Source organism: Bubalus bubalis, chromosome 20 (genome assembly GCF_019923935.1).
Source record: "Bubalus bubalis isolate 160015118507 breed Murrah chromosome 20, NDDB_SH_1, whole genome shotgun sequence".
Taxonomy (NCBI): Eukaryota; Metazoa; Chordata; class Mammalia; order Artiodactyla; family Bovidae; genus Bubalus; species Bubalus bubalis.
Window position 1 is genome coordinate 42976910 of NC_059176.1, and position 25875 is coordinate 43002784.

The following is a 25875-nucleotide window of genomic DNA, read 5'->3' on the forward strand; positions in this document are numbered from 1 at the left end:
AATACAAAGGTTAAAATAAAAGAAATGATGTAATACGGAGTCAGATTTATTCTTCCCTATTACATGGACACAACAAGATTCTTACTGTCTCTAAACTTTTTTCTTGATAATTAAAAAACTAAACAAACAAGCTATGCCTTGCATCCTCCCTAAATATTTTCTGAACACCAGTCATGGTAACAGATATAAAGTGCTTTGCAAACAGCAGAGCCCTTCCTGGCACAAGGGGTCACCCACGTGATTGTTTGGGCAGCACCAAGTGGTCCTAGATCACCTGGTCAAGCCTCTTGCCTTTGGCTGTCTTAACTCCAGCCAATCTCTGCTGCTACAGCCACCTTAACATGCATATGCATGAGTGGCTTCCTGGCTTCTCTGCTCATAGCATCACTGCAGACGCACAGTCCTGCTCCTGAGAACTGGAGGGCAGAGCAACTCGCACAGCAGACTCCTGCTTGCCTGCTTCTCAGCGCCCTGCCCACCTCTCCTGATCCCTGGCAGCGAGCTGGCTCTCATGAAACCACCGAAGGCATCCCAGCGTTTTAGAAGCATCCGGAGAAACGCCAACCAGCACTACTTCTATCAGGAGTCCCTGCTGCTCAGGTGAGCCGTCCCGCCCATCCACTGTGCAGTGAAGGCAGGTGTGAGGAGGAAAAGCCTGGGTCCCCCTTGCTTGCATCTCTCCAGAGGACCAAGTGCCCATCTTCCTGGGTTCTCCTTCAGAATAAGCTCAGAAACTCCTTTATCCAGGTCTTTTTCCGTCAAGGAAGACAGCCTCAACCATGTGCACAGAGGGTAGTGTCTACCTGCTTCTGATCAGCATCAAAAATCTTACACCCCAACCTGCCTTTATTGCTGGCCAAACCCACAGTCGTGCTTTATCTGTTTTCTCTTCTCTTTTATCAAGAGAGAGCTTGATGTATTGAGAGTAACAGACGATACATCTGTCATAATAAATGAGGTTTCTGTTGGAATATAGACTAGTTAGAAGTGGGGGAGTGTTACTTGAATTTGTTAAACATTTACAAAGGTATATTAAAACCTCCATAAATTCAGAGAAGCTGGAGAAAATTCTCCTTGGAGTAAGTAAAAACAATCTGAATTAGAAAAAACAAAGGAATTATTTCCCCTTACCTTTAAGAGCTTCCTTAAAGAAATAACCATAGCACAATACTCTTTATCCCCTCCTGAAAAGTTGCTTTAGGTACATGTGTCCCTTTGGATTAAGCACAGGAAGCTCAGCTCAGGTGCTCTGTGATGATCTACAAGGATGGGCGGGCTGGGGTGGGGGGCACGGGGCACGGTCCAAGGGGGAGAAGATATATGTTATACTTTAAGCTGATTCACTTCATTGTAGAGCAGAAACTGTTACGGAGTCCAAGCTGACTCTGCTTGCCAAACGCCAGCCCAGTGAATCTGAGAGAGGAGGGGTTGAGGCAAGGAACAGATTTTAACTGAGGAGCCGGCTGTCGGAGAAGATGGCAGGCTAGTGCCTCAAAATAACCATCTAGTTACGACTTGGTTGCCAGGTCCTTTCCTTGATCAGAGATGGGGGGAAGTGAGGAAACAAAAGTAAAACGACTTCAATCCTTACAAATATCCTCTAGAATGGCAAGCCTCAGGCAGGGGGATGTGTTAGTTTTACTTCCTTGCAGTCTTTCACAGGTGGGCGGCTCAGGCAGGCCATTATGTATGTTTAATAACAAAAAAAGGGTTAAAGTCACAGAAGCAGTTCCAACATAAATTCAAAATTAACCTTTCCCAGTTACAAAACTAACACAACATTGTAAAGCAATTATATTCCAAAAGATAAAAAATATGTAACATTACAGAAAAAAATTTGCATTAGAATTAGTGTATTCGTTTTCACTGGGAATAAATGTTGCTACACTTTGGAAAGTTGTTCTCCTTAGAGAGTAACTAATATCCTGAAATATTTGCCTGTGTAAATTTGTTTAGCTAATTTGTTCGTAGAAACGGCTGCCTGTTTCCCATCCTTATCTCAGATTTCAAATGAATCCAAGCAGGAGTGAGGCCTGGGGGGGCTCTCTAGATGAGATAGTTTGGTTTTTATTTATTTTACATCCAGAATTAGGGGGCAGGAGGAGTCCATTCTTTAAAATTAAGCTGATTATTTCAGTTAGCCTGTAAAAGAAATTGCTTTGCCACCAAAGATGCTGCTCTTCAGGAATCCTACATAAGTACTTTCTTGGTTCCTTTTACAACAGCTTCTGATAGCATCTTTTGTCCTTCGAAGCTTTTGTTTTTCACTGACCCATCAAAGTCATAGAACCCAGTGAATGTGTTCCAGTGGCTGCTAACACTACTGGATTCTCTCTCCAACACCCCAGATCCCTCTCCTCTTCTTCCACACACACCAGCTTCATACAGATGACCCCCAGAGAGCAAGAGGCTGAACTTACCCAGGGCAAAATCTTGGCGGGAAGTAATTCTACTAATCCGATTTCCTCCTTAATGCCCTGATCCTTTCAGCAACTTGGAGGACAGCTTTACTGCGGATGAAACCGGGGACAGCCATGATCCAGAACAAATCTTTCAGAACATACAGTTCCAGAAAGATCTCATGGCAAACATTCGCTGTCGACCCTGGACCATGGGGCAGAAGTTGAGGGCGCTGAGGTAAGGGCCCCGACAGCACCAGGTGGTTATTGCAAGTGCGTGTGTGCTAATCTGCTTCAGCCCTGTTTGACTCTTTGTGACCTCAAGGACTGTAGCCTGCTAGGCTCCTCTGTCCATGGGATTCTCCAGGCAAGAATACTGGAGAGGGTTGCCAAGGCCTTCTCCAGAAATCAACTCTATTTCAAAAAAACACAAAGAGTCATGTAGGGACTTGACTGGTGGTCCAGTGGTTGGGACTTAGCCTTCTAATGCAGAGGCTGTGGGTTCCTTCCCTGGTCAAGGAGTGAAGATCCCACTGCCTCGGGGCCAAAAAAAACCCCCCAAACAGAAGCAATATTGCAACATATTAATAAAGTTTTTAAAAAATGGTCCACGTCAAAAAAAAAAAATCTTAAGCCATGTATTCTATCAGAATTTTGAAAAGCATACAGAAACTCTGATGATTAATGATTATCTGAACTGTAAGAGGGTAAGTCTTTTTTAACCTGCAGGGAGAGCAAAGCAAATGATAACTTTTCGGTCAGGATTCAAGGAATGAACCAGGCCTTCCTCCGTAAGTGTAGCCAGGGCTCTGATACGCCGATACCAGGGAGGCACAGGCCAGCCATCAATCTCTCGGAGAACAGCTTGCCCTTCAAGACCTGCATTTGTCATCCCCTGTCACCTGTCTCCTCCCTGTCATCTGTCTCCTCCCAGTCACCTTGAGAAACTACTGGAGCATTGCTCCAGTAATTGGACCTGCGGAGACTCACCAGGTCTGTGGAAGGCAGAGAAAGCAGTAGACCCTGACTGCTCCAGGCTCAAGGGAGTGTTGCTGAGGCAGAGAAAGCAGGGAACTTCAGCCTTGGGTCTGGACCTACAGCCACCTATCTGGGAGGACAGAGCATGTATATGTTACCTGTAGAGAGGCTGGTCTGTGACAGGGCCTGGGTTAGGAACTGTCCCCACTGCTGTTACTGACCAGGGTTCTTGGCATCCTTCAGTTCAGTTCAGTTGCTCAGTTGTGTCCAACTCTTTGTAACTCCATGGACCATAGCACGCCAGGCCTCCCTGTCCATCACCAACTCCCAGAGTTTACCCAAACTCATGTCCATTGAGTTGGTGATGCCATCCAACCATCTCATCCTATGTCATCCCCTTCTCCTCCTGCCTTCAATATATCCCAGCATCAGGGTCTTTTCAAATGAGTCAGCTCTTCACATCAGGTGGCCAAAATATTGGAGTTTCAGTTTCAACATCAGTCCTTCCAATGAACACTCAGGACTGATCTCCTTTAGGATGGACTGGTTGGATCTCCTTGCAGTCCAAGGGACTCTAAGAGTCTTTTCCAACACCACAGTTCAAAAAGCATCAATTCTTTGGCACTCAGATTTCTTTATAGTCCAACTCTCACATCCATACATGACTACTGGAAAAACCATAGCCTTGACTAGATGGACCTTTGTTGGCAAAGTAATGTCTCTGCTTTTTAATATGCTATCTAGGTTGGTCATAACTTTCCTTCCAAGGAGCAAGTGTCTTTTAATTTCATGGCTGCAGTCACCATCTGCAGTGATTTTCGAGCCCCCAAAACTAAGTCTGCCACTGTTTCCACTCTTTCCCCATCTATTTACCATGAAGTCATGGGACTGGATGCCATGATCTTAGTTTTCTGAATGTTGAGTTTGAAGCCAACTTTTTCACTCTCCTCTTTCACTTTCATCAAGAGGCTCTTTAGTTCTTCTTCTCTTTCTGCCATCAGGGTGGTGTCATCTGCATATCTGAGGTTATTGATGTTTCTCCTGGCAATCTTGATTCCAACTTGTGCTTCATCCAGCCCAGTGTTTCTCATGATGTACTCTGCATATAAGTTAAATAAGCAGGGTGACAATATACAGCCTTGATGTACTCCTTTTCCTATTTGTAACTAGTCTGTTGTTTCATGTCCAGTTCTAACTGTTGCTTCCTGATCTGCATACAGATATCTCAAGAGGCAGGTCAGGTGGTCTGGTATTCCCATCTCTTTCAGCATTTTCTACAGTTTATTGTGATCCACACTGTCAAAAGCTTTGGCATAGTCAATAAAGCAGAAATTGATGTTTTTATGGAACTCTCTTGCTTTTTCAATGATCCAGCGGATGTTGGCAATTTGATCTCTGGTTCCTCTGCCTTTTCTAAAACCAGCTTAACATCAGGAAGTTCACGGTTCATGGATTGCTGAAGCCTGGCTTGGAGAATTTTGAGCATTACTTTACTAGCGTGTGAGATGAGTGCAATTGTGGGATAGTTTGAACATTTTTGGCACTGCTTTTCTTTGGGGTTGGAATGAAAACTGATCTTTTCCAGTCCTGTGGCCACTGCTGAGTTTTCCAAATTTGCTGGCATATTGAGTGCAGCACTTTCACAGCATCATCTTTTAGGATTTGAAATAGCTCAACTGGAATTCCATCACCTCCACTAGCTTTGTTAATAGTGATGCTTTCTAAGGCCCACTTGACTTCACATTCCAGGATGTCTGGCTCTAGGTGAGTGATCATACCATCATGATTATCTGGGTCGTGAAGATCTTTTTTGTACAGTTGTTCTGTGTATTCTTGCCACCTCTTCTTAATATCTTCTGCTTCTGTTAGATCCATACCATTTCTGTCCTTTATTGTGCCCGTCTTTGCATGACATGTTCCCTTGGTATCTCTAATTTTCTTGAAGAGATCTCTAGTCTTTCCCGTTCTATCGTTTCCCTCTATTTCTTTGCACTGATCACTGAGGAAGACTTTATTATCTCTCCTTGCTATTCTTTGGAACTCTGCATTCAGATGCATATATCTTTCCTTTTCTCCTTTGCTTTTCACTTCTCTTCTTTTCAGAGCTATTTGTAAGGCCTCCTCAGACAGCCATTTGCTTTTCTGCATTTCCTTTTCTTGGGGATGGTCTTGATCCCTGTCTCCGGTACAATGTCATGAATGTTCGTCCATAGTTCATCAGACACTCTATCAAATCGAATCCCTTAAATCTATTTCTTACTTCCACTGCCTAATCGCGAAGGATTTGATTTAGGTCATATCTGAATGGTCTAGTGGTTTTCCCTACTTTCTTCAATTTAAGCCTGAATTTGGTAATAAAGAGTTCATGATCTGAGGCACAGTCAGCTCCCGGTCTTGTTTTTGCTGACTGTATAGAGCTTGTTCATGTTTGGCTGCAAAAAATATAATCAATCTGATTTTGGTGTTGGCCATCTGGTGATGTCCATGTGTAGAGTCTTCTCTTGTGTTGTTAGACGAGGGTGTTTGCTATGACCAGTGTGTTCTCTTGGCAAAACTCTATTAACCTTTGCCCTGCTTCATTCTGTACTCCAAAGCCAAATTTGCCTGTTACTCCAGGTGTTTCTTGACTTCCTACATTTGCATTCCAGTCCCCTATAATGAAAAGGACATCTTTTTTGGGTGTTAGTTCTAAAAGGTCTTGTAGGTCTTCATAGAACCGTTCAACTTCAGCTTCTTCAGCATTACTGGTCAGGGCATAGACGTGGATTAACGTGATACTGAATGGTTTGCCTTAGAAACAAACAGAGATCATTCTGTCAGTCTTGAGATTGCATCCAAGTACTGCATTTTGGACCCTTTTGTTGACTATGATGGCTACTGCATTTCTTCTAATGGATTCTTGCCCACAGTAGTAGATATAATGGTCATCTGAGCTAAATTCATCCATTCCAGTCCATTTTAGTTCACTGATTCCTAAAATGTTGACGTTCATTCTTGCCATCTCCTGTTTGATCACTTCCAATTTGCTTCATTCATGGACCTAAGATTCCAGGTTCCTATGTAATACTGTTCTTTACAGCATTGGACCTTGCTTCCATCACCAGTCACATCCACAACTGGCTGTTGGCCTCCTTAATCAATAGAAATTAACTAGAGGCCAGACAAGAAATTCAGACGAGGCTTTATTGGGGTCCCTGCTGCAGCAGGTGGGAACAAGAACAGATAACAGGTTCCCTTGTTTGCCAGCTCAGTGAAGCTGGGGGGTACAAGTTTGTTCCTTACATGCAGTGAAGGTAGGGTGTGTTCAGGGGTCAGGCCGGAGGGGTGGTTTAGGTGGTCTGCCCACCCTGAGGTGGTGCTGTGTGCAGGGGGCATGCACAGTACCCTGCTTTTGTTCCTGACTCTTCAGAAGTGACAGTTTGGGTTTTGGTCTCTTTGTATCTTATTGTCCATAATTTGCCCCAACTGTGCATGCAGGCAGTTATTTTTAGTGCTTTTTAGTTTCTTTGTATTTTGTTGCCTGGGAGGTGTGTCCAGGTGCACACACTACAGGAAAGGGTCCCAGGTCCCAGCCTGGCTCGCTGCTGTTTTGGCCCCCTACTCAGTCCTTACACACCCACCCTCTCCCATGATTGCTTCAGTTCTCTGTCATCCTTATTAGCTAGTGGGCTACTCCCGGGGAACAGCTGTATTTTATGCACCTCTGTGTTCCACTGTACTTGACCCAAACAGGTGTGCAGAAAGTCGCTTGCATGGAAAATGTAATGAATGAATTGGGAAAATAGCATTGACATATATACACTACCCGGAGGAGGCAATGGCACCCCACTCCAGTGTTCTTGCCTGGAGAATCCCAGGGACGGGGGAGTATGGTGGGCTTCTGTCTATGGGGTTGCACAGAGTCAGACACAACTGTAGTGACTTAGCAGCAGCAGCATATACACTAGCATGTGTAAAAAGATATCTAGTGGGAAGCTCCACTGTTGTAACACAGAGCTCAGCTGGGTGCTCTGTGATGACCTAGAGGGGTCGAATGGGGTGGGGAGGGAGGTATAAGAGGGAAGAGATATATGTATGCATACAGCTGATTCACGTCATTGAACAGCAGAAACTAACACAACATCATAAAGCACCTATATCCCAATCAGAAAAGAAAAAAATTGACCTAAAATTTTATGATTAATGAATGAAATGAAATGAATTATTATTTTCACTGATATAGGCCCCATCTGTTGTTGGTGTTCAGTCGCTAAGTCACGTTTGACGTGACTCATGGACTGCAGCACACCAGGCTCTTCTGTCCTCCACTATCTCCCAGAGTTTGCTCAGATTTATGTCCATTGAATTGGCGATGCCATCTAACCATCTTATCCTCTGCCACCCTCTTCTCCTTTTGCCTTCAGTCTTCCCCAGCAACAGGGTCTTTTCCAGTGAGTCAGCTCTTCTCACCAGGTGGCCAAAGTATTGGAGCTTCAGCTTCAGCTTCAGTCCTTCCAATGAATATTCAGGTTTATTTCTTTTAGGATTGACTGGTTTGATCTAGGATTAACTGGAAAGATTGAGGGCAGGAGGGAAAGGGGGTGGCAGAGGATGAGATGGTTGGATGGCATCACCGACTCAATGGACCTGAATTTGAGCGAACTCTTGGAGAAGGCAATGGCACCCCACTCCAGTACTCTTGCCTGGAAAATCCCATGGATGGAGAAGCCTGGTAGGCTGCAGTCCGTGGGGTCGCTAGAGTCGGACACGACTGAGCGACTTCACTTTCACTTTTCACTTTCATGCATTGGAGAAGGAAATGGCAACCCACTCCAGTGTTCTTGCCTGGAGAATCCCAGGGACAGGGAAGCCTGGTGGGCTGCCGTCTCTGGGGTCGCACAGAGTCGGACACGACTGAAGTGACTTAGCAGCGGCAGCAGCAGCAGCCGGGAGATAGTGGAGTACAGGGGAGCCTGGCATGCTGCAGGGGTCTGAAGAGTCAGACACGACTTGGAGACTGAACAACAATTGGTTATCAAAAGTTAGAAAATGTAAGATTTGCATAAGCGCATCTCTTCTCCACTGTTTGGCTATCTATTCCTACTGCACATTCACATGTGTTGCCGAGATTACCAGGCAACTTGGGCTCACCACTGTGTTTTTTTTTCCTTTCTCAGGCGAGCAAAGGATATTGTGCTGAAGTTTGAAGGGCGGTTGACCAGGACTCGAGGCTACCAAGCGGCCGGTGCAGAGGTAAAGAGCATACACACTCAGGTGCCCACTCTTCCTCTGGTCCTCTAGCCCAGGCAGTTGTAATTAACCTTGCACTTGCTGTACTACATGGGTTATAAACGTCCCTCATTAATAGTTGTTGAACAATATGGTGAGCTCGAAGGTCCGAGTTTCCCAAAACTTGCATTTGAAGTCCCAATGACATCACTTAACAAATTATGCTTCCCGGAGGAAGCCCAACTCATCAGAAAAAGGAAATCTTCCCTTGAGAGAATGATCATTCTTTACCATCTGAGCCACCAGGGAAGCCCCAGAATAATTATAGTATACAAATATTTTTGTCTTGCTTTCTTTTTTTCACTTAACACCGTAACAAGGATTTTTCTCCATGTTGCTATTTTATTTTTTCACCATGTTTTTATGCTTATTGTTTTCTATGACTCTGTAATTCCATCAGGAAGATGTATGTTAATTTAATTAGTTACTTGCCTGCTGGTGATATTTAAATAGCTTCTAATTCTTCATTAGTGTTAACAGACCTGCAAAGATTGTCTTTGTACAGATGGCTTTTCCAGTCTTTTAAAAGTCTTTTTTCTAGGCTACATGTCAAAACTATGACCTCTGTAGAAAAAAGGATGACCCATGTTTTTTAGTTCCTGATATATATTAATCAATTGTTTTCCAAAAGCATTTACCATCCACTATGAAGACAGCAGATTTTTTCATTCTGACACTTTGGTTCTTCCCCTCCTCATTCATAACATCATTTCTCTACCCCCTTTTTTTTCAGGGTTGACTTTATTCGTTCTTATATCTCATATGATAGTGATCAATGATTGTGTCTTTTTTATTGGAATATAATTGCTTTACAATGTTGTGTTAATTTCTGCTGTACAACAAAGTGAATCAACTATATATGTATACATATATCCCCTCCCACCCACCCTCATCCCTCCTCTTGGGTCATCACAGAGCACCAGGTTGAACCCCCTGTGCTATACAACGTCTTCTCACTAGCTACCTAGTTTATGCATGGTAATATATATATATATCAATCCCAGTCTCCCAGTTTGTCCCACCCATCTCCCCCTGCCATGTCCACATGTCCCTTCTCTACAAGTATGTCTATATTTCTGCCTGGGAAATAGGTTCATCTGTACCATTTTTCTAGATTCCATACATATGCATTAGTATATGATATTTGCTTTTCTCTTTCTGACTTCAGTTCAGTTGCTTAGTTGTGTCTGACTCTTTGCAACCCCATGGACTGCAGCGCGCCAGGCTTCCCTGTCCATCACCAACTCCCAGAGCTTGCTCAAACTCATGTCCATTAAGTCGGTGATGCCATCCAACCATTTCATCCTCTGTCCTCCCCTTCTCCTCCTGCCTTCAATCTTTCCCAGCATCAGGGTCTTTTCCAATGAATCAGTTCTTCACATCAGGTGACCAAAGTATTGGAGTTTCAGCTTCAACATCAGTCCTTCCAATGAATATTCAGAACTGATTTCCTTTAGGATTGACTGGTTGGATCTCCTTGCAGTCCAAGGGACTCTCAAGAGTCTTCTCCAACACCGCAGTTCAAAAGCATCAATTCTTTGGTACTCAGCTTTCTTTATACTACAACTCTCACATCCATACATGACCACTGGAAAAACCATAGCCTTGAGTAGACAGACATTTGTTGGCAAAGTAACGTCTTTGCTTTTTAATATGCTGTCTAGGTTGGTCATAGCTTTTCTTCCAAGGAGTAAGCGTCTTTTAATTTCATGGCTTTGGTCACCATCTGCAGTGATTTTGGAGCCCCCAAAATAAAGTCTGACACCGTTTCCACTGTTTCCCCATCTATTTGCCATGAAGTGATGGGACCAGATGCCATGATCTTCGTTTTCTGAATGTTGAGTTTGAAGCCAACTTTTTCACTCTCCTCTTTCACTTTCATCAAGAGGCTCTTTAGTTCTTTGCTTTCTTCCATAAGGCTGGTGTCATCTGCATATCTGAGGTTATTGATATTTCTCCCAGTAATCTTGATTGCAGCTTGTGCTTCTTCCAGCCCAGCATTTCTCTTGATGTACTCTGCATATAAGTTAAATAAGCAGGGTGACAAAATACAGCCTTGATGTACTTTCTTCCTGACTTACTTCACTCTATATGACAGACTTTAGGTCCATCCACATCTCTCCAAATGACCCAATTTTGTTCCTTTTAATGGCTGAGTGATATTCCATCTTACATACATTAATGTACATTGTATATACATTGCATTCAGAATTAAATCCAGACTCCTTCTTCTGACCCACCAGATCAGCCATTTCCTACCTTTTTGACCTCATCTCATTCCTTTCTTCTTATTCTTTCCTGTAAAATGCCCAGCTCATGCTAACCCACAGGCTTCTCCTGGCTATTCTCCCTTTCTAGGTAGCTCCTCTAAGGACTAATTATTTTTTGAACTATTGATTAATTTTCATTCACATCTCAGCTCATGTATGACCTCCCCAGATAGACCTTCCTTGACCCTTTGTTTCAAAAAGCTATCCCCCAGTTCTAATAAGTTGAATTCTTTGTTGTTTCCTCCCTTCTACCTGGATGCAAACTCCACACCAGCTGATAACTCACATGTCTTGCTCATGATTTGTATCCGAGGTACTGGAAACACAATGTAGGTGGTCAGTACACACTCTGGATGGACAGATTGTTCATAAGCTATAATACATGTTGTTAGTACACATCTGTTCCTAATGATCTTAGAAGCCTTACCAAATCTCAATAACCCAGGCCTGAAATTAGGACCCATTTCTTCCTTGGTTTTGCTTAATTTTGTGTTCACTTTGCTCTTAAAAGGCTTCCCTGGTGGCTCAGATGGTACAGAGTCTGCCTGCAATGAAAGAGACCTGGGTTTGATTCCTGGGCCGGGATGATCCCCTGGAAAAGGGAATGGCAACCCACTCCAGTATTCTTGCCTAGAGAATCCCTGGTTTGGTTGTCCCAAACCAGGACAGAAGATCCTGGTGGCTACAGATCACCAGCTTGAAAAGTTGGACACGGCTGAGCGACCGAGCATGCCCGCTGGGAGCCTCAGCCCCATGTAGGACCTGGGCTCCACACAACCACTGCCACCCTCATGAATGTCAAGTCCTCTAATCCTGCTCCCTTCTCTCTAGCTGTGGCGGAAGTTTGCTCGTCTGGCTTGTAACTTCGTGGTCATCTTCATCCCCTGGGAAATGAGGATAAAGAAAATCGAAAGTAAGTGCTGGCTCTTGGAGGAGTGGAGTGGGAGGTGGTGCTGGTGGGCAGCCAGCAGTGAGGTCTGAGATGGGTCTGCGGCGAACTGGTTCCTACACTGGGCAGTCAGGGCCCTTGTACACACAGTGCTGACTGAGGCTGCCCAGGGGTCTATGGAGGTGGGAGACATAGTGTTTGTCTCTGCCACCTCCCAGGATAAAAACAGCCCCACATTCCGCTGGGGCTCTGTCAGTTCTCTGTCAGTTCATGCCTTAGACACAATATAAACCCAGAAACAATAGAGGGGGGAAACTGTGAGATGAATAAAAGGATAACATGGGCAATACATTTTGATACAAAACAAAATGCAAAGATTAGCATTTTGAGAGAGGTGACTGTGCTGCTGCTGCTGCTGCTAAGTCGCTTCAGTCGTGTCCGACTCTAGCGACCCCATGGACTGCAGCCCACCAGGCTCCCCCGTCCATGGGATTTTCCAGGCAAAAGTACTGGAGTGGGGTGCCATTGCCTTCTCCGGAGGTGACCGTACTCATTTAGAAAAATATACCCCCCCAATTAAATCAATCATAGTAACATTTGAAAACACACACACAGGGGGACTTCTCTGGTGGTTCTGTGGTTAAGAATTTAACACTCCCAACACAGGGGTCATGGGTTTGATCCCTGCTTGGGGAACTAAGAACCCAAATGCTACACAGCACAGATGAAATAAATAAATGTTTAAAAGAGTGAAAACACACACAGTACAGACACACAAATGCAACACACAGGAATAAATATAACCTGAAGTCTGAAATAAAGAAACTAAAATTTAATCATGAGATATTTAAAGCGTTTTGTGAAGAGACATAGAGTGATTTAATATTTGGGAGGTGTTGATTTTCTCAATATCAATTCATAAGTTTTAATGCAGTTTCAATAAAATTATAATACAGTGTGTTTTTGTGTATTACTCATATGGAAAAAACAACTAATTGAAAACTTTTTTAAAAGGAAAAACTCAAATGAACTTGTATAACCAAAAAGTTAAATAAAATACATTATAAAAACTACAGGAATTGAAACATGTAGCATAGAGCCATATGGATGCTGGAACAGTTGATTCAGCTGTTTTAAAGAATAACCTAGATCTTTTACTTTAAAGCTCAATTAGGTCAGTTCAGATGCTCAGTAGTGTTTGACGCTTTGCCACCCCATGGACTGCAGCATGCCAGGCTTCCCTGTCCATCACCAACTGCTGGAGCTTACTCAAACTCATGTCCATCAAGTTGGTGATGCCATCCAAACATCTCATCCTATGTCATCCCCTTCTCCTCCTGCCTTCAATCTTTCCCAGCATCAGGGTCTTTTCCAATGAGTCAGTTTTTCACATCAGGTGGCCAAAATATTGGAGTTTCAGCATCAGTCCTTCCAATGAACACTCAGGACTGATCTCCTTTAGGATGGACTGGTTGGATCTCCTTGTAGTCCAAGGGACTCTCAAGAGTCTTCTCCAACACCACAGTTCAAAAGCATCAATTCTTCGGCACCTCACTTTCTTTATAGTCCAACTCTCACATCCATACATGGCCACTGGAAAAACCATAGTTTTGACTAGATGGACCTTTGTCAGTAAAGTAATATTTCTACTTTTTAATATGCTGTCTAGGTTGGTCATAGCTTTTCTTCCAAGGAGCAAGTGTCTTTTAATTTCATGGCTGCAATCACCATCTGCAGTGATTTTGGAGCCCAGGAAAATAAAATCTCTCACTGTTTATTGTTTCCCCATCTATTTGCCATGAAGTGATGGGACCGATGCCATCATCTTAGTTTTCTGAATGTTGAGTTTGAAGCCAACTTTTTCACTCTCCTCTTTCACTTTCATCAGGAGGCTCTTTAGTTCTTCTCTTTCTGTCATAAGGGTGGTGTCATCTGCATATCTAAGATTATTGATATTTCTCCTGGTAGTCTTGATTGCAGCTTGTGCTTCATCCAGCCCAGCATTTCTCATGATGTACTCCTAATGTACATAGCATATAAGTTAAATAAGCAGGGTGACAATATGCAGGCTTGACTTACTCCTTTCCCTATTTGGAACTAGTCTGTTTTTCCATGTCCAGTTCTAACTGTTTCTTCTTGACCTGCATACAGATTTCTCAGGAGTCAGGTCAGGTGATCTGGTATTCCCATCTCTTGAAGAATTTTCCACAGTTTATTGTGATCCACACAGTCAAAGGCTTTGGCATAATCAGTAAAGCAGAAGTAGGTGATTTTCTAGAACTCTCTTGCCCTTTTGCTGATGCAATGAATGTTGGCAATTTGATTTCTGGTTCCTCTACCTTTTCTAAATCCAGCTTGAACATCTGGAAGTTCATGGTTCATGTACTGTTGAAGGGTTGGAGAATTTTGAGCATTACTTTGCTAGCATGTGAGATGAGTGCAGTTCTTCAGTAGTCTGAACATTCTTTGGCATTGCTTTTCCTTGGGATTGGAATGAAAACTGACCTTTTCCAGTCCTGTGGCCACTGCTGAGTTTTCCAAATTTGCTGGCATATTGAGTGCAGCACTTTCACAGCATCATCTTTCAGGATTTGAAATAGCTCAACTGCAATTCCATCACCTCCACTAGCTTTGTTCATAGTAATGTTTCCTAAGGCCCACTTGACTTTGCATTCCAGGATGTCTGGCTCTAGGTGAGTGATCACACCATCATGCTTATCTGGGTCATGAAGATATTTTTTTGTACAGTTCTTCTGTGTATTCTTGCCACCTCTTCTTCCTAATATCTTCTGCTTCTGTTAGGTCCTTGCCATTTCTGTCCTTTATTGTGCCTATCTTTGCATGAAATGTTCCCTTGGTATCTCTAATTTTCTTGAAGAGATCTCCAGTCTTTCCCATTCTATTGTTTTCCTCTATTTCTTTGCATTGATCACTGAGGAAGACTTTCTTATATCTTCTTGCTATTCTTTGGAACTCTGCATTCAAATGCATATATTTTTCCTTTTCTCCTTTGCCTTTCACTTCTCTTCTTTTCACAGCTATTTGTAAGGCCTCCTCAGACAACCATTTTGCCTTTTTGCATTTCTTTTTCTTGGGTATGGTCTTCATTACTGCCTCCTGTACAGTGTCACAAACCTCCATCCATAGTTCTTCAGGCACTTTGTCTATCAGATCTAATCCCTTGGATCTATTTGTCACTTCCACTGTATAATCATAAGGGATTTGATTTAAATAGGAAACCATGAGGGAATAAAAAGAAATACAAGTACTGTGATGTGAGAATGGAAGCCTGTCAAATTCTGAAAGTAAAGAAGGAATCACCCAGGAACGTACTGTTATATTTAACTACACATAAAAAATTTTATGTACATAAAAAATAGAGGTAAAAGTTAGATGACAAATTGAGGAGGGGAAAAGCATTTTTAACATTTAAGTGATATTAATCCCTTTCATACCAGTGGTAGAAATGTCAATTGGGATGCTATTTCTAGGGGAAAGTGGTAATTTGAACCAAACATCTTCAAAATGTTTATACTGTTTGATAGAACCCTTCTATTCCCTAACAACCAGAGAAAACAGCAGCCACAACAAAATCAAACACACTTGATTCCCTTCCCAGATCCCTTTACTTGTCTGGTCCACCCTTTTTCAGCCGTTCTGAGCACTGGCTGCTATGACTTCTGGCTGCTCCCTTCTCTCGAGGATTAGTCTTGGCCCACATTGTTCCAGATGTTGGGCAGACATCACCTGCTCCCCCAGCCCCACTGGAGAGCCTACAGGTGATGACTAAGGGGTATTCAAGTTCAAAGTGGAACCAACACTATGATGCAACTTGCCCTCCAGAGCTCCCCATGGGATTAGGCTAAGCCAGGTTCAAGTTGAGACCACATTTTTGCTCAGCTCTTTCCCCTGACCTCCTCTGACCCACTTTCTCTTGAGATTGCTTCTTCAATATATTGTGTTCAGTTCAGTTCAGTGGATCAGTCATGTCCAACTCTTTGCCACCCCATGGACTACAGCATGCCATGCTTCCCTGTCCATCACCAACTCCTAGAGCTTGCTCAAACTCATGTCCATCAAGTCAGTGATGCCATCCCACTATCTCATCCTCTGTCGTCCCCTTCTCCTTCTGCCTTCAATCTTTCCCAGCATCAGGGTCTTTTCCAGTGAGTCAGTTCTTCCCATCAGGTGGCCAAAGTATTGGAGTTTCAGCTTTAGCATCAGTCTTTACAATGAATATTCAGGACTGCTTTCCTTTAGGATGGACTGGTTGGATCTCTTTGCAGTCTGAGGGACTCTCTAGAGCCTTCTCCAATACCACAGTTCAAAACATCAACACTTCAGCGCTCAGCTTTCTTTATAGTTCAACTCTCACATCCATACATGACTACTGGAAAAACCATAGCTTTGACTAGATGGACCTTTTTTGGTAAAGTAATATCTCTGCTTTTTAATATTCTGTCTAGGTTGGTCATAGCTTGTCTTCCAAGGAGCAAGCGTCTTTTAATTTAATGGCAGCAGTCACTGCAGTGATTTTGGAGTCAAAAAAAAAAAAACAAAAAAAAAAAACAAAAAAACTCTCACTGCTTCCCCATCTATTTGCCATGAAGTGATGGAACCAGATGCCATATCTTAGTTTTCTGAATGTTGAGGTTTTTTTTTTTTTTTTTTGAATGTTGAGTTTTAAGCTAACTTTTCACCCTCTTTCACTTTCATCAAGAGTCTCTTTAGTTCTTCTCTTTCTGCCATAAGGGTGGTGTCATCTGCATATCTGAGGTTATTGATATTTTTCCGGTTATCTTGACTCCAGCTTGTGCTTCGTCCAGCCCAGCACTTCACATGATATACTCTGCATCTAAGTTAAATAAGCAGGGTGAAAATATACAGCCTTGACGTACTCCTTCCCCGATTTGGAGCCAATCTGTTGTTTTATGTCCAATTTTAACTGTTGCTTCCTGACCTGCATACAGGTTTCTCAGGAGTCAGGTCAGGTGGTCTGGTATTTCCTTCTCTTTAAGAATTTTCCACAGTTTGTTGTAATCCACACAGTCAAAGGCTTTGGTATAGTCAATAAAGCAGAAGTAGATGTTTTTCTGGAACTCTCTTGCTTTTTCGATTTTCCAACAGATGTTGGCAATTTGATCTTTGGTTCCTCCGCCTTTTCTAAATCCAGCTTGAACATCTGGAAGTTCACAGTTCATGTACTGTTGAAGCCTGGCTTGGAGAATTTTGAGCATTACTTTGCTAGCATGTGAGATGAGTGAAATTGTGTGTTAGTTTGAACATTCTTTGGCATTCCCTTTCTTTGGGATATAAATCATGTTCAGTTCAGTTCAGTTCAGTTCAGTCGCTCAGTCATTTCTGACTCTTTGAGACCCCATGAATTGCAGCACGCCAGGCCTCCCTGTTCATCACCAACTCCTGGAGTTCACTCAAACTCACATCCATCAAGTTGGTGATGCCATCCAACCATCTCATCCTCTGTCGTCCTCTTCTCCTCCTGCCCCCAATCCCTCCCAACATCAGAGTCTTTTCCAATGAGTCAGCTCTTCGCATGAGGTGGCCCAAGTACTGGAGTTTCAGCTTTAACATCATTCCTTCCAAAAAACACCCAGGACTTCTCAGGCTCTGATTCTAGGAAATCTGACCTTAGAAACTGTCTGCAGAATCATTTATGCTAGCAAATACTCTACCTAGTGAAAAGTTAGAAACTTCCAAAGAGTCAGGGAGTGGAGTTTAAGTTAAATAAATTATGGAACAATAAAATTCATTTTATAGGGAAATATTTTGTATGAGAAAATATTCATAATAGATTGTTAACCCTGGATTTTATACCAAAAATACACATATAGGATGACAATGGATGGTTCCACTAAAAATTTACTAGAAAGTAATTCTAGTAGTGATTTTAATTTAGTAGCCTTGGAGTAGGTGACTTTTTTTGGCTTTCTTTGTGCTTTACTACTTATTATGAAACATAAGCTATATTTGAAATAAAATTTCAAGATGCTACTTTTCCAAAGTATGATACAAGTCCACCTGCTCCAGAAAGTCATCAGAAGTGTCACCTATATCCCCATCCAACTTCCTCTAAGGCCCTTTGTTTTCTCAGTAGAAATTTGTTTTTAGTCATTTTTCGGCCACACTGTGGGGCATGTGGGAACCTCAGTTCCAGGACCAGGGAGTGGTCCACCTGCCACCTGCCACCTTCCACTGGGCCACCTGCAGTGGAAGCAGGGAGTCTTAGCCACTAGACCATCAGGGAAGTCCCAGAAATTTGTTTTTAAATGTCCTTTTTATTTTAGAATAAGTTTAGATGTATGGAAAAGTGGCAAGGAGAATTCTTATAACCCCTTTCACCACTTTCCCCTAATGTTAACATCTAACACACTGTTATTTCTTTTGAAATTAAAACAAAAGAATCCTTACAATATCCTTGGAATTTTCCAAACTATGCAAAATGAAAAAGAAATCTTTTAAATCCTCAAAAGAGGCTGATATTTCTGAACGTAGGTGAAATGTAAATCTGATAAAAAGCATTTTAGATCCATATGACATGAAGGAAAGTGTGACATTAGGGATTAAGGATGTATGTGTGTAACTGGTAGATATAAAGGAATGTATTAATGCTTCTGAATGATCATCATGGGTCAACACCCTGATAGGGACATTATTGCATTCTTAGTCAATGTCCTGCTGATGTAAGAAAAAAAAATAAGTGTTGCTTTACAGAGAACTTCTGACACTGGGAGGATTTTCTTTAAACTGTGCTCCTTACCTTGTCCTTCTTTAGGTCATTTTGGATCTGGTGTTGCCTCTTATTTCATATTCTTGAGATGGTTATTTGGGATCAATATTGTGCTCACGATTATGACAGGTGCTTTTATTGTTCTTCCAGAGGTAAGAACTATATCAGGAGAGTTTAAAGTGCTGTTTGTTATAAAGAAGAGATGTTTAGAGCTGTTGCATAAGACAGGCACACTCATTATCCTCGTGGGAAGGATAATCTGTGTGTTCAAAAAGGGCTTGGTGACCTTTTTTCAGTAAAGGGCCAGATAGTAAATATTTCAGTCTTTGTGGGCTTCTTAAATCTGCTACATCATACAAACGTGACTGATAAGCCCTAGGTCACTAGTAACTGTGGCTGCGTTCTGATAAAATTTAATTTATGAGTGCTGAGTCACTCAGTCATGTCTGACTCTTTGCGACCCCATGGATTGTAGCCCCCAGACTCCTCTGTCCATGGGATTCTCCAGGTAAGAATACTGGAGTGGGTAGCCATTCCCTTCTCCAGGAGATCTTACCGACCCAGGGATTGAACCCAGGTCTCCTGCATAGCAGACAGATTCTTTACCATCTGAGCCACCTGGGAAGCAATTTTGGATTCTTTCCAACCATTTAAAAATGTGCAATGGTCTCCCCAGGTGGTTCAGTGGTAAAGAATCCAACTGTCAAGCAGTAGATGTGGGGTTGATCTCTGGGTTGGGAAGATCCTCCAGAGAAGAAAATGGCAACCTACTCCAGCATTCTTGCCTGGGAAATCCCACAGGCAGAGGAGCTTGGGGGGGGTCTATAGACCATGGTGGGGTCACAAAGAATTGGATATGACTTAGCCACTAAACCGCCACCACTCAAGCCTTCCTTAGCTCTTGGGCCACACAAAAGGAAGTGTTAGGCTGGATTTGGCTTATGGGCCAGTGTGCAGACATTGTGTTAAAATAAAATCTATTTCTCAACTAAACTTTATCTTTGCAAAGCAAATGGGACCATTTCCTATGCCATTATAGAAACCCAGTGGCTTCAAATATCCTCCCTTAGAAGCCATGTCCAGACTAGAGAGTACACTCAGACTGGCCCCAATCAGGCAAATGAAAGTCTGGCCACTTGTGATGAATCCACTTCCTAAGAGTCTTGTAGGTGCAGCATCCTCACAGGTGCATGGAGATCAGTGGCCCCTTTTCTTCCAGAGGACTGTGTGATCGCCTTTCCTCTGTCACCAGCTCATTGCAGGCCAACCGTTTGGAAGCACAGCCAGCAAGACCATCCCCAAGGAGCATATTGCATCTGCCCAAGATCTGGACACCGTTTGGTCTCTGGGGGTGAGGATCAGGCCCAGCCACGTTCTTGTCTCGAGGTGGGAGGGAGTTGTGAATGTTCTGGAACCTGGGAGTCAGAAATGACACCGAGTGCTCTCTCTGCAGGGTTACCTCCAGTACTCGGTCCTCTTCTATGGCTACTACGGCAGGGAGAGACGGATCGGGAGAGCTGGCTACCGGCTGCCCTTGGCCTATTTCCTGGTGGGGATGGCAGTGTTTGCTTACAGCTTCATCATCCTCTTAAAAAAGTATGTCCGTTCAGTTCCTCAAAATCCATGCCAAAATGCTGTGGATGAACTCATTTCCTCTTGTCACTAACCCTGCAAAGTCAGGGCATACATCTGCCCACATTACAGATTAGGCCTGGCGTCCTTGCTCAGTCCTATCTGACTCTGCAACAACTGTATGACTTATAGCCCATCAGGTTACTCTGTCCCTGTAATTTTCCAGGCATGAATGGAGGGGATTGCCATTCCCTCCTGCAGGGGATCTTTCAGTCCAAGGATTAAACCTGTGCCTCCTGCATTGGCATGCGGATTCTTTACCACTAGTGCCACCAGGGAAGCTCCGATCTTATGTACACACCAGCTTGTCTTCATCACACTGCCCCGTGTGTCATCATAGCAAAGTTCAGGTAGAAGGGATTAGGATAAAAAAAGATAAAACAGTCATCATCATCATTATCATCAAGCAGACAAAATCTAGGGAGATGCAGTGACTTGAGGACCTTAAGAGTTCACACAAAAATGGGGACATGTATATGTATGATTGAGTCCCTTCACTCTGCACCTGAAACTATCACAGCATTGTTAATCTGCTATCAGTTCAGTTAATGTCCAACTCTTTTCAACTCCAAGGACTGCACCACACCAGGCTTCCCCGTCCATCACCAACTCCCGGAGCTTGCTCAAACTCATATCCATCGAGTCAGTGATGCCATCCAAGCATCTCATCCTCTGTCGTCCCCTTCTTCTCCTGCCCTCAATCTTTCCCAGCATCAGGGTCTTTTCCGATGAGTCAGTTCTTTGCATCAGGTGGCCAAAGTATTGGAGTTTTAGCTTTAGCATCAGTCTTTCCAGTGAATATTCAGGACTGATTTCCTTTAGGATTGACTGGTTTGATCTCCATGCAGTCCAAAACCCCAATAAGAAATAAAAAGTTAAAGAAAAACAGGAACATGATGAAAATCAGCCAATAAGAATATTGTTGAAATATGTTTATTGATGAATATTGTTGAAATATGTTTATTGATATGTAAGGTTATGTTTATAATTATGGTTATAATTAAATTCTTATAAAACAGAAAAAACAGCAGGTGGTGCTAATGGTAAAGAATCTGCCTGCCAGTGCAAAAGAAGTAGGAGACGTGTGTTCCATCTCTGGGTTGGGAAGATCCGCTGGAGAAGGAAATGGAAGCCCAGTCCAATATTCTTGCCTGGATAAATTCCATGGACAGAGGAACCTAGTGGGCTATAGTCCGTGGGGCTGCAGAGAGTCAGACACAACTGAGTGACTGAGCATGCATACTCACATACAGGGAGATGCAGAGTGACTTGAGGGCTGAAAGTTCACAGGAAGCTTTCCAGCTTAGCCTCTGGGAGGCCTCAAGACCCCACCTACAACATGAACCCTTTTCTGGATGTTAGAGTTTAAGAGACAAATTGCTGTCAACTCTGGAGCAGGAAACATGGATAGACAGAAAGGGAAAAGCTTCTAAGAGGAGAGAAGCTCTAAAGCAGCGGGCTTTTTTGGCCCTGGGGACCATTTTCACAGAAGACCATTTTTCCATGGACAGGGTAGGGGGTGGTTTGGGGATAATTCAAGTGCATTACTTTTATTGTGCATTTTATTTCTATTATTATTACATTGTGATATGAAATAATTATATACCTGGCCATAATGCACACTCTAGGAGCCCTGAGCTTGTTTTCCTGTAACTAGACGGTCCCATCTGGGGCTAATGAGAGAGAGATGGGGAGCTGCTGAAGTACAGATGAAGTTTCGTTTGCTGCCCTGTGCGGCCCGGTTCCTAACAGCCCACGGACCAGTACTGGCGCATGGCCCAGGAGTTGGGGATCGGTGGCCTGAAGAACAGGAGGACATTCTCCTGAGGACAGAATCGCGACTCCTGCCTTATATCTAATGCAAAGTCCTGTATAAGAGGTATCTGACAGGCTCCCACTTGGTGGGGTAGTTGCTTCGTCGGGCAGGGGCTCCAAGGAGAACTGATTTAGTTCAAAGTAAAGAATTTTGTTTCACAGTCACAGCTGCACACGTGCAGTGGGTGCACACACTTACAGGGACCTCCTGACCACCAGTGATGAGAGAGCTTATGCAATGGACTCACCCAAGAATGCGCTGTTTTCACACTGTTCGAAGCAGATGGTTGAGGACACAAGCCACAAGCGGGGCTGAACCCAGCCAGGGCTCTGCCTGTCCAGACATAGATGGGGCTCCTTGCTCCGCATGGACTCGCAGCAGCCCCCAGTGGCTGAGCCTGCTCCCAGCACTGTTCTTGCATGACCCTCTCTGGTCTTTTTGTTAAAATTTTAATTAATTAAAATTTTAATTAGTGTTTAGTTGACTTTTCAATATTGTGTAAGTTTAAGGTGTACAGCAAAGTGAGTCAGTTACACCTATATATGTGTGCTAATGTGCTCAGTCGCTCAGTCCTGTCTGACTCTCTGTGACCCTATAGACTGTACCCCACCCGGCTCCTCTGTCCATGGAATTCTCCAGGTAAGAATACTGGAGTGGGTTGCCACTTCGTACTCCAAGGGATCTTTCTGACCCAGAGATTGAACCCACATCTCTTGCATTTCCCGCACTGGCAAGTGGATTCTTTACCACTAGCGCCACCTGGGGGAAGCTTACATATACATATGTTCACTCTTAGAACATAGGCCATTACAGAGTATTGAGTAGCATTCCCTGTGGTATGCAGCAGATCTTTATTAATTATCTGTTTTATATATAGCAATATGCATGTGTCAATCCCAATGTTCCAGTTTATCCCACCACACCCTTATCCCACCTCCAGTAACCATAAGTTTATGTTATACATCTTAACTCTGCTTTGGTTTTGTAGGTAAGTTCATTTGTAGACTTTTGTTTTTTAAGATTCCATACATGAGTGATATCACATGATATTTGTCTTTATCTGACCTACTTCACTTAGTATGAGGATCTCTAGTTGCATCCATGTTACTGCAAATGGCATTATTATTCTTTTTATAGTTGACTAATACTCCATTTTTATACACACCACATATTCATCTATTCCTCTGTTGGTGGACATTTAGGTTGCTTCCATGTGCTGGCTATTGTGAATGGTGCTGCAGTGAACATTTGGGTGCATGTGTCTTTTTTGAATTATGGTTTTCTCTGGTCCTCTTGTACAGGATGGCTAAGAACTCCCGCATGAGCCTCGCCAGCGCTTCCAATGAAAACTACACATTCTGCTGGCGGGTGTTCTGCGCTTGGGATTACCTCATTGGAAACCCAGAGGCGGCCGAGAGCAAAACCGCAGCCATCGTGAACAGCATCAGGGTGAGTTAGGAAGCCTGTCCAGGCTGCCAGGAGTCAGGGCTCTGCAGACCGCAGCCTTTACAGCAAGAGCCGCTGGCCTTCTGCTGGGGGTCAGCATGGTCCTGTTCCCACGGTGCTCAGACCAAGGCAGCCACAGTCTCCAACGTCACGTGACATGATGTGTTTCCACCCCCCACAACATGTCCCAGACAATCCGATGGTGTACAGGAGGAAAACACTGGAACTTTTTTTAAAAATTTCATCCTTCTAAAATTTCCATGTGTGTATCTGTGTTAATTTGCATAATGGATTACTACCATGTTGCATGTATTTAACTTGTAAATGAATAAATACATCTATGTGGGAGATACAAGCTCTTAGTGTTGACTTAGAAGATAACACAGTAAAAAGCATTCAGAGACAGAGCTCCTGAACAACTACATTACGGCTAAATGGTGCCCGCTTCTGAGAAAAAAATGATTTAGATCATTTTGATGATCTCAATAATTTACTTCTCCATTTCTTATTTCCATTCTCCAGTTGCCTTTTTAAATCTATTATTATACAAAATGCTGATATCAATAGAGTCTTATAGAATGAAATCTAGGCATTGAATTTATGATTAAAAATACTGGATAAGTCATTTCTCTCATAAACTATTTGTAAAAATTTATGATTAATGATAATACTAAGCTTTCAATACTGTATGTGTCTTTCTTTAAAGGAGGCTATACTGGAAGAACAGGAAAAGAAGAAAAGCAAAAACCTGTATGTATGACAAACTCCCCATACTAGAGTCATTGATAAGCTGTTTTAATTTGGTGCCCAAATCACCAGAGTCTATCTCATTTTCATACAACATCAGGCAGTTCTTTTTTCTTAAAAGCTATCCATCTCATAATGTGGTAGGTGGGAAGCCTATAATTTTTCTCTCTTTAAGAATATTTACTATTTATTTGTTTGGCTGTGACAGGTCTTAGTTGCGGCATGCGGGATGTAGTTCCCTGTTGAGTGTCTAGTTGCTCAGTCATGTCTGACTCTTTGCGACCCAATGGTCTGTAGCACACCAGGCTCCCCTGTCCTTCACTATCTTCTGGAGTTTGTTCAAATTCATGTCCATTGAGTTGGTGATCCCATCTAACCATCTTATCCTCTGTTGTCCTCTTCTCCTTCTGCCCTTGATCTTTCCCAGCATCAGTGTCTCTGCAATGATTTGGCTCTTTGAACCAGGTGTAGAAAGTATTGGAGCTTTAGGTTCAGCATCAGTCCTTCCAATGAATATTCAGGGTTGATTTCCTTTAGGATTGACTGGTATACAGAGCAGTGTTTATATGTTGATCCCAACCTTCCAATTCATCCTACCCGCTTGGGGTCTATGCATTTGTTCTCTACATCAGTCCTCTTTCTGCTTTGCAAATAAGTCATCTCTGCCATTTTTCTAAATTGCACATATAAGTGCTAATTGTGCTGTGTTTGTTTTTCTCTGACTTACCTCACTTTGAATGGCAGTCTCTAGGTCCATCCTCACTGGTGGTTTAAGCTCATGGTTAGTTCCTGCAATGCAGAAAGCCTGTCCAGGGGATGCTGGAGACCTGGGGAGTTGAGGAAACACCAGCCCCTGAGAGGAAGCAGTTGTTATGGGAGGATGGACTCTCGATAGGGTGTCGGAAAATGGATTCTGGCTCTCTCTCTGTCATTAATTTCTATGACCCTGAAATGCCCTTGACTCTTTGGGGCTGCTGCTTCCTCAGCTATGAAATGAAAGGATGGGACTCCATCTGTGTTCTCAGGGGGCAGAGCGCACCACCCACATGAGGATTACCTGCAAGGTGCTGCAAATGCAGATCCCTCCAATGTCCACCTTGACTGACAGAATTAACATCTCTGAGAGTGAGACCCAAGACTCCACATTCTTAGCATGTCTCGCAGAGTAAACCTCACAGGTGATTTTGATGTTCCCTCAAATGTGAAAGCTGCAGCCATCCTGAACACATTCCCGTTCAAAAATGTCTCATTCAGTGATTCATTATTACAAGCAAACAGATCAGCAGAAAGTCCAGTTCTCATTTCTCTCCCACACACAAATCCTGAATCCTCCTGATTCTGTCAAAATGTGAGGAAGACATGCATCTGGGCGTCCTGTGCGGAGCCCAGCGTACTGTCCCCATATCTGCCTCTCCCTGCAGGGCAGTGACTATCTGTCTGCGGGTCGTCGCCAACATCCTGGTGCTTGTCTCACTCGCTGGGAGCATCTATCTCATCTACTTCGTGGTGGACCGGTCCCAGAAGTTGGCGCAGTCCAAGAAGGAGCTGACACTCTGGGAAAAGAATGAGGTACCCACACACAGTGGCAGATCCTCCTCTGTTTCCTGGGTGTTGCTTATTTTTTATTTTTAATGAATGAATTAACTTGCACCAGGTCTTAGTTGCGGTATGCAGCATCTTTA

At 43.2% G+C, this 25875-nt stretch overlaps 1 protein-coding gene across 1 annotated transcript in view; it reads left to right on the forward strand.

Moving 5' to 3' along the window:
* Positions 1–368: 368 nt before the first annotated feature.
* The window catches only part of TMC3 (transmembrane channel like 3), a 54225-nt gene continuing 28718 nt past the window's right edge, over positions 369–25875 (forward strand). Inside the window, exons 1-10 of the mRNA XM_006075388.4 lie at positions 369–600; positions 2491–2637; positions 8534–8609; positions 11747–11828; positions 18598–18704; positions 19805–19903; positions 20006–20148; positions 23302–23449; positions 24153–24196; positions 25615–25762. Of these exons, the coding sequence (XP_006075450.3) occupies positions 512–600; positions 2491–2637; positions 8534–8609; positions 11747–11828; positions 18598–18704; positions 19805–19903; positions 20006–20148; positions 23302–23449; positions 24153–24196; positions 25615–25762 (1083 nt within the window). The 5' untranslated portion in view covers positions 369–511. The remainder of the gene's footprint in view (positions 601–2490; positions 2638–8533; positions 8610–11746; positions 11829–18597; positions 18705–19804; positions 19904–20005; positions 20149–23301; positions 23450–24152; positions 24197–25614; positions 25763–25875) is intronic.